General features: G+C 49.5%; 1 protein-coding gene across 3 annotated transcripts in view; it reads left to right on the forward strand.

The window, feature by feature from the left end:
- Positions 1 to 15,179, forward strand: part of LSS (lanosterol synthase) — a 38,028-nt gene extending 22,849 nt beyond the window's left edge. For 2 of the 3 annotated variants that reach the window (XM_010370108.2, XM_030915528.1), the window contains exons 18-22: positions 8,875 to 8,940; positions 9,405 to 9,485; positions 10,870 to 11,040; positions 12,474 to 12,552; positions 13,198 to 15,179. In XM_010370108.2, coding sequence (XP_010368410.2) covers positions 8,875 to 8,940; positions 9,405 to 9,485; positions 10,870 to 11,040; positions 12,474 to 12,552; positions 13,198 to 13,329 — 529 coding nt within the window. In that variant the 3' untranslated portion in view covers positions 13,330 to 15,179. Of the gene's footprint in view, positions 1 to 3,856; positions 4,560 to 8,874; positions 8,941 to 9,404; positions 9,486 to 10,869; positions 11,041 to 12,473; positions 12,553 to 13,197 lie in introns of those variants that run through there. The other variant, XM_030915527.1, reaches the window with a different exon arrangement.
- Positions 15,180 to 17,660: the final 2,481 nt, after the last annotated feature.

Below are 17,660 nucleotides of genomic sequence, written 5' to 3' on the forward strand. Positions count from 1 at the left end.
ATTTCCACTCAGCTTTATACTGATTCGCGCAAAGTTGTTCAGTGTCCTCTTGGATGGCTCTGAACTCAACGCTGACATCCTCCTCTTCCTTCTGAGAATTTTATACTGATCTTTTGAAAAAAACCATGTTAGTCTTTGATTCTGTTTTTAAAGAGACTTTATTTTTGGTTTCATCAGTTTCTATTCGTTGTTATTTTCTTTCTTTCTTAATTTTTTTGAGAGGGAGTCTTGCTCTGTCGCTCAGGTTGGAGAGCAGTGGTGTGATCTCAGTTCACTGCAAACCTCCGTCTCCTGGGTTCAAGCGATTCTCCTGCCTCAGCCTCCCGAGTAGCTGGGACTACAGGTGCTCACCACAATGCCTGGCCAATATTTTAGTATTTTTATTAGAGACGGGGTTTTATCATGTTGGCCAAGTTGGTCTTGAACTCCTGACCTCAGGTGATCTGCCTTCCTTGGCCTCCCAAAGTGCTGGGATTATAGGTGTGAGCCACCACACCGGTCTTTGTTATTTTCTTTCTCCTTTATTTTTCTTGAATACTTAGATATTTGATGTTCAGGCTTTTATTGAAATACGCACTTAAGGCTATAGATGAGTTTTGATATATCATTCAGTTCAAAGTGTTTTCTGGTGCTCGCTGCGGTAGCACAGATACTCAAAGTGTTTTCTGTTTCTACTGTTCTTCTCTGGCCCATGGGTTATGTGGGAGCATGCTGCCTCATGTACAATCTGAGAATGTTCTGGTGTGGTTTTTTTGGAAGCCGTGGATGGAGCAGGGGTTTTCTTGTGCTTCACAGGTACAGCTAGGAGGGCACTGTGTTCAGGGTCTTCTGTTGGCCTGGCATGGCCCTTGGCCATGTCTGCTGTGCAGCGTGAAGTGGGCGCGAGTTGTCCTCAGCCACATTTAGAAAATTGGCCTTTTAAAAAACAGATCATCTTTTAAAAATCACTGTAATAAAAGTAAAGCAGGTTCTTCGCAAACAAGACTTGCAAAATACAGAGAAGTGCGAAGAAGCAGCTAAGTCGCCCCTCCTCGCCCCTGAAGGAGAATCTGCTGTTGCTGTTTGGCCTCCACATTTCCGTGGTGGCTTGCTGCCTCTTTCACACCTGGCCCACTTTGTGCCTGGTGAGGTTTCTAAAAGCCCCACCATTGAGCGTGCTCCTCCAGCAGGAGCAGTCATGACACGGGTGTTGTGTCGTTTTACTCAGTAGCCCCTGGGTTATTTTTCAGTTTTCATTGTTTTTTTTTAGCTTTTCCCAATTTTAACCTTAACTGGTATTTTCTTGTTAAATATTTATTCATGACCATTATTATTCCCTAGAGCCACATGGCTTGGGGTCCACCTGTCTGGGTCGGCCCCCATCCCTGCCTCTTCTGGCTGTCTGACTTGGCCTGGTGACTTCTCTTCTCTGCTCATCTCTCTCCCTGCCTGGGTTTGTCAAGAGTACAGCCTCGCAGAGTGGTGGGATTGTGTGAGATGCCGCAGGGAAGCACGTCAGCTGTTGTCACTGTGTAGAACAATGAGTCCTGGATGTGGCACACAGGGGAGCAATGGTGGCTTCTTCGCGGGCTTCCTCTGCATTTGTTTGGTGACTTCCAAGCTAGAACATTCTTTTTTTGTTTATTTGTTTGAAACAGGGTCTCACTCTTTTACCTAGGCTGGAGCGCAGTGGTGAAATCATGGCTCACCACAGCCTCAAACTCCTGGGCTCAAGCAATCCTCCCACCTCAGCCTCATGAGTAGCTGGGACTACAGGTGCATACCGTCACCCCTGGGTAATTTTTAAAATGTTTTGTGGAGATGGGGTCTAGCTGTGTTGCTCAGGCTGGTCTCGAACTTCTGGGCTCAAGCAATCCTCCCACCTCGGCCTCCCCAAATGCTGGGATTACAGAGTGAGCCACCACATCCAGCCATTTAAAAAATTTTCACCAGGATGATTTTTCTTTCTTTTTTTTTTTTTTTTTTTTTTTTTTTTGAGACGGAGTCTCGCTGTGTCGCCCAGGCTGGAGTGCAGTGGCGCGATCTCGGCTCACTGCAAGCTCCCCCTCCCGGGTTCCCGCCATTCTCCCGCCTCAGCCTCCGAGTAGCTGGGACTACAGGCGCCCGCCACCGCGCCCGGCTAGTTTTTTGTATTTTTAGTAGAGACGGGGTTTCACCGTGTTAGCCAGGAGGGTCTCAATCTCCTGACCTCGTGATCCACCCGCCTCGGCCTCCCAAAGTGCTGGGATTACAGGCTTGAGCCACCGCGCCCGGCCGATTTTTCTTTCATTTTTAAGCACAATAAGTATTTGTGTATTATGTTACAGATATTTTCCCCTCAATTTCTTTGTTCTTTTTATCTCTTTAGGGAGTTCGAACATACGTTTTTAACTTTTAAGTGGTTAAATGTATTAGTCTGATTTTTATGTTAAGATTTTAAACTTGCTGGGCTTGGTGGCTCACGCCTGTAATCCCAACACTTTGGGAGGCCGAGGAGGGCAGATCACAAGGTCAGGAGATCGAGACCATCCTGGCTAACACGGTGAAATCTCGTCTCTACTAAAAATAACAAAAATTAGCTGGGCATGATGGCAGGCACCTGTAGTCCCAGCTACTCGGGAGGCTGAGGCGGGAGAATGGCGTACACCCGGGAGGCCAAGATGGCGCCACTGCACTCCAGCCTGGGCGAGAGTGCGAGACTTCGTCTCAAAAAAAAAAAAAGATTTTAAACTTACTTGAAGAGTTTTTGAGATACAATTTGGAGTTGCCAGTTACTTTAACACTATTTATATGGAATATTCTATTTTACTATGCAGACTTAAATTCGCCCCTAAATTCACAAAGTTATAAAAAAGTTAGAAAAATAGTGAAAAGTGCTCCTGTTTACTCTGACTAGGATTCCTTAGTGGGTGGCGCTCTGCCCTGAGGGCTTCATTACCTGTCCTGCCACATGATCCAGGCACATTCTTTCTTGAACCATTGGAGAGGAAGTTGCAGATAGGATGTACCCCTAACTGCCTGAGTATTTCTTAGCAGGTGTATTCTTTTGTGTAAGTGTAAGTCAGAATGTTAATGTTGATGAAATACTAATCTGCCGGCCTAATTGTTCCAATAATGTCCTTTGTGGCAAAATTTTTCCTCGAGCTTTAATCCAACATCATGGGTTGCATTTGTTTATTTTTAATTATTTTTGTTTTCTTGTTCTGTTTTCCTTACCCTTCTCACTGTGCATGTTGGTTGCATTTAGTTATCACATTGACACCCTTTTAACTTGGAATAATTCCTTGATCTTTCTTTGTGTTTGCTGACTTTGCCATTTTTGAATTGTTCAGCAAGTTATTTTGTAGAATAGCCTCAGTGTTTTGTTTTTTGGTGTCTCGTGATTAGATTCAGATTATGAAGTTGTACATTTTTGTCAGGAATATTGCAGAAGAAATGGGGCCTTCCCCTGCACCTTACCAGGAAGCACACAGCAGCTTTGATCCCTTGATTAAGGTGATTAAGGTGACGAGCACTGTACTTAGTTTCTCCACTATGAAGTTGCTTTCTATTTCTTTGTGGGGAGACAGTTTTAGACTATGTAACTGTCCTATTTCTCATCACACTTAGAGCTGTTAGTGTTAGCATCTGATGATGATTCTTGCCTGAATCAATTATTTGCATAATGCTTACAAATTGTCATTTCTTCCATATGTATTAGTTGGTGTTCTTCCAAAAGCCTTTCGTTTGCCTCTGTTTATTTACTTATTTATTATCACTGTGGACTCTTAGATTCTTATGCTGTTGATTTTGATACTGATCTCATAGCTAGATAATTTTGCTAAACTTTAAAAAGAATGTATGCAGTTTATCTTTTATAGCAGCTTTAAATTTATAGAAAATTTGAGTGGAAGACCCTCAGCCCGCGCGTCGCCATCGCCGTCATGCTGGGCGCCGCTCTCCGCCGCTGCGCTGTGGCCGCCACCACCTGGGCCGGCCCTCGAGGCCTGCTGCACTCCGCCCGGACCCCCGGCCCCGCCGCGGCTATCCAGTCAGTTCGCTGCTACTCTCATGGGCCACATGAGACAGATGAGGAGTTTGATGCTCGCTGGGTAACATACTTCAACAAGCCAGATATAGATGCCTGGGAATTGCGTAAAGGGATAAACACACTTATTACCTATGATCTGGTTCCAGAGCCCAAAATCATTGATGCTGCTTTGCGGGCATGCAGACGGTTAAATGATTTTGCTAGTACAGTTCGTATCCTAGAGGCTGTTAAGGACAAAGCAGGACCTCATAAGGAAATCTACCCCTATGTCATCCAGGAACTTAGACCAACTTTAAATGAACTGGGAATCTCCACTCCGGAGGAACTGGGCCTTGACAAAGTGTAAACCCCATGGATGGGCTTCCCCATGGATTTATTGACATTGCTACTTGAGTGTGAACAGTTTCCTGGAAATACTGATGATAACATATTACCTTATTTGAACAAGTTTTCCTTTATTGAGTACCAAGCCATGTAATGGCAACTTGGACTTTAATAAAAGGGAAATGAGTTTGACCTGAAAAAAAAAAAAAAAAAAAAAAAAAAAAAAGAAAATTTGAGTGGAAGATGCAGTGTTCCCATAAAGCCACTAACTCCTCACACCTTGCACCAAGTTTCCCCTAATATTAACATCTTGCATTAAAGTGGTGCATTTGCTACAATTGATGAGTCAACATTCATAAATTAATATTGTCCAGAGTCCATTGTTTACATTCAAGTTCCTCTTCATGTTGTTCATTCTGTGGTTTCACAGATGTGTGATGCATGTGCCCACCACCGCAGTGTCACACAGGATTTCACTGCCCCAGGGTTCTCTGCGCTGTCCCCGCTTCCGAACCCCCACAGGAATTCACTGCCCCAGGGTCCTCTGCGCTGTCCCCACCTCCGGAACCCCTTAGTAGCAAACACTGATATTTTTACCGTCTCCATAGTTTTGCCTTTCCAGACTGACCTCTTTCACTTGGTAATAAGCATTTAAGGTTCCTGAGTCTCTTTCCATGGCTCGATAGCACATTTCTTTTTAGTGCTGAATAATATCCCATTGTCTGGATGTACCACAGTGTATCCATTCACCTACTAAGGTGAATGTCTTGCTTGCTTCCAAGTTTTGGCAACTGTGAATAACGTTGCTATCAATGTTGGCATGCACACAAGTTTTCAGCTCATCCGGGTAAATGCCAAGGAGCATGACTGCCGGGTCCTGTGGTAAGAGCGTGTTTAGTTCTGTAAGAAGCTGCCAAACTGGATTCTAAAGTGGCTGCACCATTTGTGTTTCCACCAGCAATGATGAGCGTTCCTGTCGCTCCACATCCTCACCAGCATTCGCTGTCGTGTTTTGGGTTTGAGCCTTTCTAAGAGGTGTGTAGTGGTATCTCCTTGTTTCAATTTACAATTCCCTAATGACATTATGTTAAAATCTTGTCATATAGTTATTTGCCATCCGTATACCTTTTTCAATGACGTGTCCGTTAAAGTCTTTGGCTCATTTTTAAATTGGGTTTTCTTATCGTTGAGTTTTAGTTCTTTGTATATTTTGGCTGCCAGTCCTTTATCAGATACGTCTTTCGCAAGTATTTTCTGCCTGTGTCTTATCTTTTCTCTCTCTTAGTAGTATCTTTTGCAGAGCCAGTTTTCATTTTAATGAAGTACAGCTTATCAGTGTTCTCTTTCATGCATCATGTTTTTGGTGTTATATCTAAAGTTACTGCCAAGCCCAAGGGTACCTAGATTTTTTTCCTGTGTTATATTCTAGGAGTTTTTAAGTTTTGCATTTTACGTCTAGGTCCATAATTCATTTTGAGTTAACTCTTGTGAAGGGTTTATGGTCCGTGTCTAGATTTTTTTGCGTGTGGATGTCCGGTTGTTTGGCACCGCCCGTCAAGAAGACTCTTTTTGTGCCGTTTTGTTGCCTTTGTTTCTTTGTAAAAATCGGTTGCCTGCGTTTGCGTGGGTCTATCTCTGAGCTCTCCGTTCTGCTCCGTTCATCTGTTTATTCTTCTCAGCACTCCCGCACGGTCTTGGTTCCTGCAGCTCTGGAGTAGGCCTTGACGTCGGTCACTGTCAGCGTTCTCGCGTTAGTGTTCTCTTTCAATAGCGTTTTGGCTGTTCTGGGTTTTTTCCCCTCTCCATGCACATTTTAGAATCTGTTTGTCGATAGTTTACAAAATAACTTGCTGAGACTTTGGTTGGGATTACACTGAATCTGTAGCTCAAGTTGGGAAGATCTTTTATTTCTTTCATCAGAATTTTGTAGTTTTCATCACATATAGATCTCATACATATTTTGTTGTTTATACCTAAGAATTTCATCTTTTTGGTTCTCATGTAAATGGCATTGTGTTTTAAATGTCAAAATCTAATTGTTCATTGCTGGTAGGAAAACAATTGACTCTTCTTTTTTTTTTTTTTTTTTTTTTTTTTTTTTTTTTTTTTTTTTTTTTGAGAGATGCGTTCTCACCGTCTTGCCCAGGCGCGAGTGCAGTGGTGCCATCGTAGCTCACTGCAGCCTCAAACTCCTTCGCTTAAAGAATCCCGGTCTCAGCCTCCTGAGTAGCTAGGACCACAGGCATGTGCTACCACGCTCAGCTGATTTTTAAACTTTTTTGTAGAGATGTGGTCTTGCTCTGTTGCCCAGGCTGGTCTCAAACTCCCCTGTCTGCTATTTGTGTCCTTTGTTAATTTGTAGAGGATTATTATGGATTTTTCTTCAGACACCTTTGTATTTCTGAGATAGACCTTAGTATTGGTCTGTATTTAAAACAGTATTCATTGGCCGGGCGCGGTGGCTCAAGCCTGTAATCCCAGCACTTTGGGAGGCCGAGACGGGCGGATCACGAGGTCAGGAGATCGAGACCATCCTGGCAAACACGGTGAAACCCCGTCTCTACTAAAAAATACAAAAAACTAGCCGGGGGAGGTGGCGGGCGCCTGTAGTCCCAGCTACTCGGGAGGCTGAGGCAGGAGAATGGCGTAAACCCCGGAGGCGGAGCTTGCAGTGAGCTGAGATCCAGCCACTGCACTTCAGCCTGGGCGACAGAGCGAGACTCCGTCTCAAAAAAAAAAAAAAAAAAAAAAAAAAACAGTATTCAGTTTCTCAGTTTTGTTTTTGTTTTTGTTTGAGATGGAGGTTACTTCTAGTTCATGAACACACACTTTTGTTTCTCCCGAGTAAATGCCTGGGGATGGGATGGCTGGGTCATGTGGCAGTGTATCTTTTTTTTTCTTTTTCTTTTTTTTTTTTTGAGATGGAGTCTCGCTCTGTCGCCAGGCTGGAGAGCAGGGGCACAATCTTGGCTGACTGCAAGTTCCGCCTCCCAGGTTCACGCCCTTCTCCTGTCTTAGCCTCCCGAGTAGCTGGGACCACAGGCGCTGCCACCACGCCCAGCTAATTTTCTGTATTTTTAGTAGAGATGGGGTTTCACCATGTTAGCCAGGATGGTCTCGATCTTCTGACCTCATGATCTGCCCGCCTCGGCCTCCCAAATTGCTGGGATTACAGGCGTGAGCCACCGCGCCCGGCTGCAGTTTCTCGGTTTTAATTTAGAGTTCTGCGTCTGTGTTCATGCGTGAGCCTGAAATTTTCCCTTTCCATATCTTATTTCTCTGGGTTCCTAGAATGAACTAGAGTGTTCCTCCTATGTCTATTCTCTGAAAGAGTTTGTGTGAGATTAGAATGAGTGTATCTGATAATTTAGTAGCATTCATTTATAAAATTCCTAGGCCTAGGGTTTTTTTCTGGGAAAAGTTTACATTTTGACTCATTCTTTTAGTAGTTTTAGGACTGTTTAGGTTCTCTATTTCTTGATTGAGGCAGTTTTGGTAAGTTAATTTTTCTAATTTGTAGATTTTTCTCTAAGTTTGCAAATGTAATACATAAAATTTGCTTCTCATTTCTCATCGTATCTGTAGTTCTATCCTTTTATCGCTAATATTACTAATTTGTACTTTGACTGTTTGTATTCGTTACCTGTTGCCAAGTAACAATATTAGTACAAACCTAGTGGCTTAGAACAGCACACGTTGGTTACTTCACCATTTCTGTTGGTCAGAAGTCCAGGCGTGGCCTTGCGGGTCGTCCTCTGCCTCAGGGTCTCTCCGGGCTTCAGTCAGGGTGTTAGGCAGGACTGGGGTCTCTCCTGAGCTTCCAGTGAGGAAAGATCTGCCTCTGAGCACACAGCGTCCTCGGCACGATCCCATTCCTCAGCTGGAAGCTGCCGACGGCCGTTTGCTGCAGGGACCTCTCTGGATGGCATTTTCCCAAAAGCGAGAAGGGAGAGTTGGTGGAGGGAGTCTGCTAGCACCATGTGCAGTAACACAGACCTCGGTCCCTCCCAGGACCGACACCCATCAACCCTGCCGAGATCTGCTGGTTAAAGACAAGTCTCAGTCCCACAGGGTGACACTGGAGTAGACACTGCACTCCAGCCTTTTCAGAGAACCAGTTATTTTTTGGAAATATCAGTTAGATTTAGGATGGGTCTTCTTTGTCTTCTAAATCTATTGTTTTCTCTCTAATTGATTTTTCCCTGTTTTTATTTAGTTCACTTTGTTGGGTTTACTCCAGCCTGGGTCACTGCATCTCAGTGATGCTGCTCCTGTTTGCAGGGGAGGCACCTGCAGGGGCCTCCCGAGGCCTTGCTTTCCCCTCACGTCCCTTTCTTGGACTCTGCCGATCTGCTTCCCACTCTGGTGTCCTGTAGTTGCTTCTTTTTAAAACCCTCATAGGTCTGTGTAAACTGTTTATTTTTATGTGGTTTTTAAGGGAGACCATGCTCATTCTTTTGAGACCCTGGAATGGGTGGAATTGGGATAGGTAAACTGCCGTTTTACCGGAATGTTCACTCGACCAATCTCATGTGTTCCAGGGAGACCCTCACGCAGGGCTTAGAGTTCTGTCGGCGGCAGCAGAGGGCCGATGGCTCCTGGGAAGGGTGAGTGAGCCTCTGCCCGTGAGTGCAGACGTGCATGGAATCTAGAGGTTTCTGCTGTCAAACACTGCATTCATAAATGTTGGGTTGTATGTTGGTGCTGCACCAGAAGTTTCTGGAAGTGAGCTGCCAGCCTGTGACTTCTGGGGGACCTCGTTCCTTTGTGGCATGCCTGGCCTTTGCCCTGATGAAAGTTGCTCAGTATGTTGCTGGGCACAGCTAGGCTGTTGGGAGCACGCTGTGGGCTGAGCATGGCTATTCCCCTCCACCCCTTCTGCTTGCTCTTAGGTGTCTGTCTGGCTGGTGGGTCCAGCACATAGAGCTGCTGTCTTCCATGGCCTTAATGCCTGAGGCACTGGAGTTGGTGGGCTGGCTGGGGCACGTGTAATTGTTGCAGAATGCCTGTTGTTTCACACACCGGCTATGAACAGGATGGAAGGGCTGAGGCTCTCCCTGTTTCCTTCTAGCTCCTGGGGGGTTTGCTTCACCTACGGCACCTGGTTTGGCCTGGAGGCCTTCGCCTGCATGGGGCAGACCTACCAAGATGGGTGAGTGAGTGCCTGTCCTCTGGTGGGCGGGGGTTCTCAACCCAATGCTCTGTCATGAGTGTTTTTTGCTTTGACATTTGATTTTAGGGGTGTTTTTGTTCGTTTGTTTTTTGAGATGGAGTCTCACTCTGTCAACTGGGCTTAGTCAACATGCAGTTAGTGGCATGATCCTGGCTCACTGCAGTCTCGAGCTCCTGGGCTCAAGCGATCCTCCTGAGTAGCTGGGACCACAGGCGCATGCCACCACCCCAGGCTAATCTTTTAAAACTTTTATGTAGAGATGAGGTCTTGCTATGTTGCTCACACTGGTCTGGGCTCAAGCAGTCTTCCTACCTCGGCCTTCCAAAGTGCTGGGGTTACTGGCATAAGCCACTGTGCCTGTCCTGTTTTTAACGTTTTTAAACAGTGAGATAAGATCCCCTGTTGAAATGAGGGTGTTTCCCTGGTCCCACAGCGCTCCAGAGCTTCCTGACATGTATGCTGGAGGGACGCTTCTGGCCTCTGGCCCTTCCAGGCACACAGATGCCTTCCAACCCTGAGTAGGAAGATTGGGGTCCAGGGCCCCGCTGGACCGGGTTAGAAGGCAGGAGACCTCTGGTCGCAACCCTGTCTCCAGCTGCCTCACTCTCTCCCAGCCCTGTCTCCAGCTGCCCCACTCTCTCCCAGCCCTGTCTCCAGCCGCCCCACTTTCTCCTAGCCCGGTCTCCAGCTGCCCCACCCTCTCCCAGCCCTGTCTCCAGCTGCCGCACTCTCTCCCAGCCCTATCTCCAGCCACCCCACTCTCTGCCAGCCCGGTCTCCAGCCACCCCACTCTCTCCCAGCCCTGTCTCCACCCGCCCAACTTTCTCCCAGCCCTGTCTCCAGCCACCCCACTTTCTCCTAACCTGATCTCCAGCTGCCCTACTCTCTCCCAGCCCTGTCTCCAACTGCCCCGCTCTCTCCCAACCCCGTCTCCAGCTGTCCCACTCTTTGCCGCATAGATGTTTAGAGGTGAGGAGCACCGTACTTGGCTGGGTCCCAGCCCTGTCTCCAGCTGCCCCACTCTTTGCCATGTGGATGTTTAGGGGTGTGGAGCACCGTGCTTGGCTGGGTGCAGCTTGTGAGACGCTGCTCCTAAGCACTGCAGACTTCACTCAGCCTGACACATCCGTGAGGCCATCCGCAGTACTGGCATGTCCCTTTGTCTTCCCAGCGACTCTGGGAGGCAGGAGTATCTGTTCCCAGTTCACATCTGCAGAAGTCAAGCTCAGGGGTTTCAGTAGTGGCCTATGGCCCTTAGGTAGGGCGGCTCCTCCCCATACCCTAAGGCAGCCTGCTAGGGTGAGAAGCCAGGGGTCTGGGACCTTCCTTGGTGTGATGTGTCTCCTGTCTCTGGTCTTTGCAGGACTGCCTGTGCAGAGGTCTCCCGGGCCTGTGACTTCCTCCTGTCCTGGCAGATGGCAGATGGAGGCTGGGGGGAGGATTTTGAGTCCTGCGAGGAGCGGCGTTACGTGCAGAGCGCCCAGTCCCAGATCCATAACACATGCTGGGCCCTGATGGGGCTGATGGCCGTTCGGTGGGGACGACGGGACCCGTCCCTGAGCCTTGGGTTTGGGTGGAGGAGGGACACTCAGCTGTGAGCAGGTGGCCTGGGCTGAGTGAATGTAGACAGGAGGGGAGGCCTGTGGGGCAGGGGCTGTTCAGCTGCCACTCTGGGAACAGACACCTACAAGGGCCATGTGCCCAGGCAAGGACGTGGGCTGCTCTCACCAAGTGGGGCCCTCAGAGAGGCTCGCCTCTTAGAAGTGAACCACCCACCATTAGCAGTGTCGGTGGAAGAGCAAGGGCATCGGGGACCCATGGAAACAGCGAGGTGGGCTGCGATGAGAGTGCTGCTTCCTGGTATGGTAGTGATGACGGTCACAGCAGCTGCTCTCTGTGGCCCTCCTGTGTCCACAGCTGGTGCTGCACCACATATGTGCCAGGTGCACACACACGCACATGCATGCTGGCATGCACCTGCACAACACTGATGTGCACACACAGACGTACGTGGAGACAGATGCACACACAGATCTATGCACACACGTATGCATGCACAGGCACCTGTGTACACACACGTACAGATGTGCCTGCAGCATCCTGTCTGTGCCGCACACAGACATAGGTACATGGAAACAGATGCACATACAGGTCTGTACACACACGTATGCATGCACACACAGGCACTGTGTCCACACACACACACATGCACCCACAGTATCCCATCTGTGCCACACACAGACATAGGTACATGGAGACAGATGCCATACACACAGGTCTATGCACACACGTACGCATGCACAGGCACCTGCATACAGATGCACCCGCAGTATCCCATCTGGGTCACACACAGACATGTATGTATGCACACACTTACATACGCATGCACAGGCACCTGTGCACACGTACATACAGATGCACCCGCAGCGTCCTGTCTATGCTGCCCTATTAGGTTTGATCATTTGGGGAATCTTCCTAAAGCCCTGAAAGCTAGGGCAGGTCTGCTTGAGCAGGAGCAGTGGGGTCTGGGGGACCCCTGAGGGCAGGACAGTCATGGACCCACAGTTGAGCTGGACCTACTGAGCCCTGGATCCTTCTTGGTGTCTTATCCTGGTCAGCAAGCAAGCGTGAGCTCTTGTGGGTCTCCAGAGGCCTATGAGGACCAGTGGCCCAGGTGGGAACAAGGCTTGGCCTCCTCTTCTGGGGGGAACTCCAGGGCAGGCCTGAGGAGGCCTGTGTCCCCAGCCTGTCATCGCTGTGGCTCCGCTTCTCAGGGAGCCTAGGAAGAAGGTGTGGCAAGAGCCCGAGGTGTTGATTGCACCTGGCAGGGCCTGTGGGCATCAATTTAGATGCATCCATTCTCACTGCAGCATTCCAGGGTTTGCCCTTATGATCAGCTGTGTGAGGGTGAGGATGATGCTTGGACGGCATGCACAATGGGTGTGTTTCAGCCTCCTCTTCCTCCAGGCATCCTGACATCGAGGCACAGGAGAGAGGAATCCGATGTCTGCTTGAGAAACAGCTCCCCAATGGAGACTGGCCGCAGGTACGCTGCCAGGGACCTGAGCACACGAGGCCCAGCACCGACCTCCAGTGTGTGCAGCTGTTTCCACGTCCCCCTGCTCTGTGTCCTTTTTGGGGTATTTTGGACACTTGGGAGGCGTCAACTCTGCCACTGAATGCCAGAGTTGGTGGCAGGTCTGTGGCAGGTGGTTGGGTCCTAAAGTCCAGATCTTGCTGCTTTTTCAAGCGATGCTGTGGCTGGGGGAGGAGCTGGATGGGAGAAGCCAGTGGGCAGGAAGCCCTTTTGCTCCAGGACAGACCCTCCGGCTCCAGACGACCTAGTGGCCCCTCACTAAGCTGGAAGTCCCTGTGTTGTGGGCGTCATGAGGTCATGTGAGGCCGACCGCCCTCCCCTGGGATGAGGCTGAGTTGGTGGAAGCTGATGTGGTCGTGAGGGGCTGGTGTCCCCGGCTCAGGGTTTGCTGCAGGGTGGGGAGTCTGAGCTGGACTGACGGTGCCGTGACTGGTGCGGGATGGACGACCTGCTTTCCTGTGCGCTTGCTTAATTAGCCCTTTCCAGGCTGACTCACCCACAAGTCAGCCAAGCCAACAGCCAGGGCTCCAGTTCAGGGACCAGCCCTCAGCTGACTGGTGGAGCCTTTGTGTTTATTTCTCCGTGTTCTTTTAGGAAAACATCTCCGGGGTCTTCAACAAGTCCTGTGCCATCTCCTACACGAGCTACAGGAACGTCTTCCCCATCTGGGCCCTCGGCCGCTTCTCCCAGCTGTACCCTGAGAGAGCCCTTGCCGGCCACCCCTGAGAACATGCCTGCCTGCTGGGTGCCATCTGTGTGTTCCAGTGAGGCCGAGGGGTCCTGGCCGGGTAGGGGAGCCCTCCCATAACCCTGTCTCGGGCTCCAGCCCCTCTACCTCTGCCTCACAGATGTGAATCTGGGGACCAGGCCGGAGGCAGGGATGGGGACAGGGTGGGTGGCTTAGACTCTTAATTTTCACTGTAGGTTCATTTCTGAGAGTCGCTTGTCGGGCTTGGGTGAGGAAGGGGGCACAGTGCCTTTTGCCACCTCTGGGCAGGGCCTCCTCGAGGTAGTGAGGCTAGGAGGGTTTTTTCTGACCAATCGCTGAGTTCCTGGGAGAGGAGCAGCTGTGCCTGTGCGATTCCTGAGTGTCGAGTGGGCTTTGGGCTGGGGTTGGCCCTGGGCAGGCTGCTTTCCTGCACCTTCTGTCTGCTGGGCTGAGGGACACGAGGGCAACCCTGTGACAATGGCATGTACGGTGTGCATCCGTGAACAGCCCAGTGTGGGGGTGCTCATGGAGCATCCTGAGGCTGTGCGGCAGGGAGTCCCATGCCCCGGGTCCTGAGCTCGCCTGTATATGTGGGGAGTGTCATGGAGCCCCACATCCCTGAGTCATGAGCTCACCCGTGTATGCGGGGGCTGTCACGGAATGTCCCAAGTCTGTGCAGCAGGGAGTCCCATGCCCCTGAGACGTGAGCCCACCTGTGTGGAATGTGGTTTGTGAGGTGCCTACAGGGCTTATAGTAGTCTTAAGGTCACAGAAATGCACAGGGGAGGCCGAGGTTAACCAGGGGTGAGGGGCAGGCAGCAGTCGTGGTCTCTGCCGCGAGGCACTACTATATGCAGGGACAGCCAGCGCCCAGCCCATCACCACTCCCTGGGCTGACTGGGCAGGTATGGCACCCTGGGAGCCCGGCATATGCCCAGGGCACCCCTACAGCTGCTGCCAGTCTCACGCCAAGGCAGGTGCTCTGGGCTGGAGCGAGGGCCAGGTTTTGGGTCGAGGCTTCCCCAGGCAATCCTATGAGCTCCCTTCTAGCCTCTGACCCAGTCTAGTCTGGCTTGCATGGATGTAGGGCTTGGGATAGGAAGTTCAGGTCCTGGCTTTGCCTTTGAGTGATGTGGATGAGCAGCTCACGTGCTCAGGGCCACCCGAGACTGTCACTCTTCTCCCCTGGCTATTGGGAGGAGTCACTGAGAGCTTTGTTACCCTTGCTGCCTTGCCCAGAGCACACCCTACGCCTCCTTATCTGCTCTCCCTCCCCTCCCTGCTGCCTCCTGGCTGATTGCCCTCCCTTGGGCAGTGGAGGTCTGCGTCTGGACACCCTCGGAACCTGTCATTTCCCGCCCAGAGTTCTTCAGGGCCACCCCTCTGCCTTGGTGCAGGGTCCAGGGCTCTCACCCAGGCGCTGCACCCTCTGGGGTCTCCTGTCCAGCTCCCTTGCCCCACCTGCTGTCACTGACTCTCCTTGGGACTCACCTGCCTGCTCAGAGCCCTGCAGGGCCTGGTCAGCTGCCTGTTGAGTGTCAACACTTGTCTGCACATCTTAAAACTCGGGTTTATTTTCGCAGAAGAAACTGTGGTGGGACCCTTGACATCTGTCAGGTTTGCACATGCTGTTTTTTTCTCAGCCCACGTGTTCTCCCTCACGTGGGGCAGCAGCAGGACAGAGAGTGAATCACAGAGTCTGCCCTGAGCAGAGGCTGCTGTCCCTGGGACTCCTAGCCATGGTCAGATCATTGTACAAAACAGTTTTCCAGAAATTAAATGTAAATCCATTTTCATAGTGAAAATGTTATTGAAAGTCACTTTTACGAGCAACTACCTTAATAAACAGACATTGATTCCCTTTTCAGAAGCCTGTCACAGTGTTTCATTTCATCCTGGGGAGAACTGCAGATCTGGGGTTTCTGGCTGTCGTACCTCACCTGCCTGTGGGGCGAGTTGGAGGCCCAGCCTGGTTCAGGGAACAGGAGTGATGTGAGTAGTAGCAGGGTGCATCTCCAGTTACCTAAGGGAAAATAGATATTTTAAGAGATAATAGCACAGCCTATTTTAATATCTTTTAAAGGCCATAAGCATATCCAGGAAGATAAATAAACATGATACAATGTCCACATAGGAGGGACTTTCTTTGTTGTCCTAGCTGCTTGGAACACTGAAGTGGGAGGATTGCTTGAGCCTGGGAGGTTGAGGCTGCAGTGAACTGTGATTGCACCGCTGTACTCTAACTTGCGTGACAGTGAGACCCTGTCTCAATAAAATACATTAATTAAAGTTTCTGTTCTGCAAAGAATGTCAAGAAAATGAAAAGACAAGTCAGAGACTGAGAGAATATATTTGAAAAACACAAAGGATCAGTATCCAAAAGAGCTCTTCAAACCCAACAATAAAACAACCTGGTTAAAAAATGGGCCAGAGACCTTAACAAACGCCGTACCAAAGAAGATACCCAGTTGTTAAATAAGCATATGAACAGATGTTCCACATCATATGTCATCAAGGGAATGCAAATTAAAACGACCAATATACCTATTAGAATGGCCACAATCCAGAACACTGCCACCACCAAATGGTGGTGAGGACGTGGAGTAACAGGAACTCATTGTTGGTGGGAATGCAAAATGGTGTGGCCTCTTTGTTTTCTTTTAATTTCGTTTTTTTCCTTCTCTTTTGATAACTTGGATAGGCACAGCCGCGGTGGAAGACAGCTTGGTGGTTTCTGACAAAACTAAACATACTCTCGCCATCTATCCAGCAATTGCACTGCTTGGTGTTTACCCAAAGGAGTGGAAGCATTATGTCCACACAAGCACCTGCACGCAGAGGCTGATAGCTGTTTATTCATAGCTGCCCAAATGTGAAAGCAACCAAAATGTGCTTCCGTGGGTGAATGAGTGAGTAAACTTCAGTGCAGCCAGACCATGGAATATTACTCAGCACTAAGAGGAAGTGAGCTATCAAGCCATGAAGAGACACGGAGGACCTTAAGTGCATATTAGTAAGTGGAAAAGGCAGTTTGAAAAGGCTGCATACTGTGATTCCAACTAGATCACACTCTCAAAGGTAAAACTGTGGAAACAGTGAAAAGTCAGCGGTTGCCAGAGGTCAGGGCTGGGGGAGGGGCGAACAGGCAGAGTGCAGAGGATTTTTAGGGCAGTGAAAGTGCTCCAGCCTGACACCGACGGTGGATATGGTCATCATACGTTTGTCCAAAGCCAGAGAATGTGCAGCCTGGAGAGTGAGCCCCACTGTAAACTGTGAGCTTTGGGTGGTGGTGATGTGTCCATGTAGGTTCATCAGCCGTAACAAAGGGACTCTGGGACCGAGTGTGGGTGTGCGCGCCTGTAGGCCCAGCTGCTTGGGAGGCTGAGGCAGGAGGATCTCTTGAGCCCAGGAATTTGAGGCTGCAGTGAGCCGTGATCATACCACTTGCCCTTCAGCCTGGGCAGCAGAGCGAGACCTTGTCTCAAAAAGGTACCACTGTGGTGCAGGACGTTGATAATAGGGGAGGCTGTGCATTTGTTGGGGCAGAGAGTGGGGAAATCTCTGTACCTTCCTCTCAATGTTGCTGAGAACCTAAAACTCCTCTAAAAACAGTCTTGAAAAAGACAAAAGCACAAAGGAAACCAGAGAAGTTGAATGAGAATAAAAACATGACATTAGAATTGTGGGGTGTAAAGCTTGATGCCCGGGCTCCCCAACCACAGGAAACGGACAAACTACCTGACAGCCACACCTGTCAGCAAAACGCACATGAGGGAAGCATAGAAACTGTCAGTAGCGTTGTGTCTAGTTAATAAATTGATTTAGAAATTTAGAACCTTCCCAGAAGAAATCTAATTCTAGATAGCTTCACAGGTGAATTACATCCGACGTTTAAGAAGGAACACCCGGCCGGGCGCGGTGGCTCAAGCCTGTAATCCCAGCACTTTGGGAGGCCGAGACGGGCGGATCACGAGGTCAGGAGATCGAGACCATCCTGGCTAACACGGTGAAACCCCGTCTCTACTAAAAAATGCAAAAAAAAAAAAAAAAAAAAACTAGCCGGGCGAGGTGGTGGGCGCCTGTAGTTCCAGCTACTCGGGAGGCTGAGGCAGGAGAATGGCATAAACCCGGGAGGCGGAGCTTGCAGTGAGCTGAGATCCGGCCACTGCACCCCAGCCTGGGCGACAGAGCGAGACTCCGTCTCAAAAAAAAAAAAAACAAAAACAAAAAACAAAAAGAAGGAACACCCAGAAAATGGCATGGAACTCCTGCGGCTGATGTTAAAAGGCCAGTGTTCCAAAGCCAGACCAAGACATCACAAGAAAAGGAGATTGAGATCGATTTCCCC

The sequence above is a fragment of the Rhinopithecus roxellana genome, chromosome 13 (assembly GCF_007565055.1).
Source record: "Rhinopithecus roxellana isolate Shanxi Qingling chromosome 13, ASM756505v1, whole genome shotgun sequence".
NCBI classification, from domain to species: domain Eukaryota; kingdom Metazoa; phylum Chordata; class Mammalia; order Primates; family Cercopithecidae; genus Rhinopithecus; species Rhinopithecus roxellana.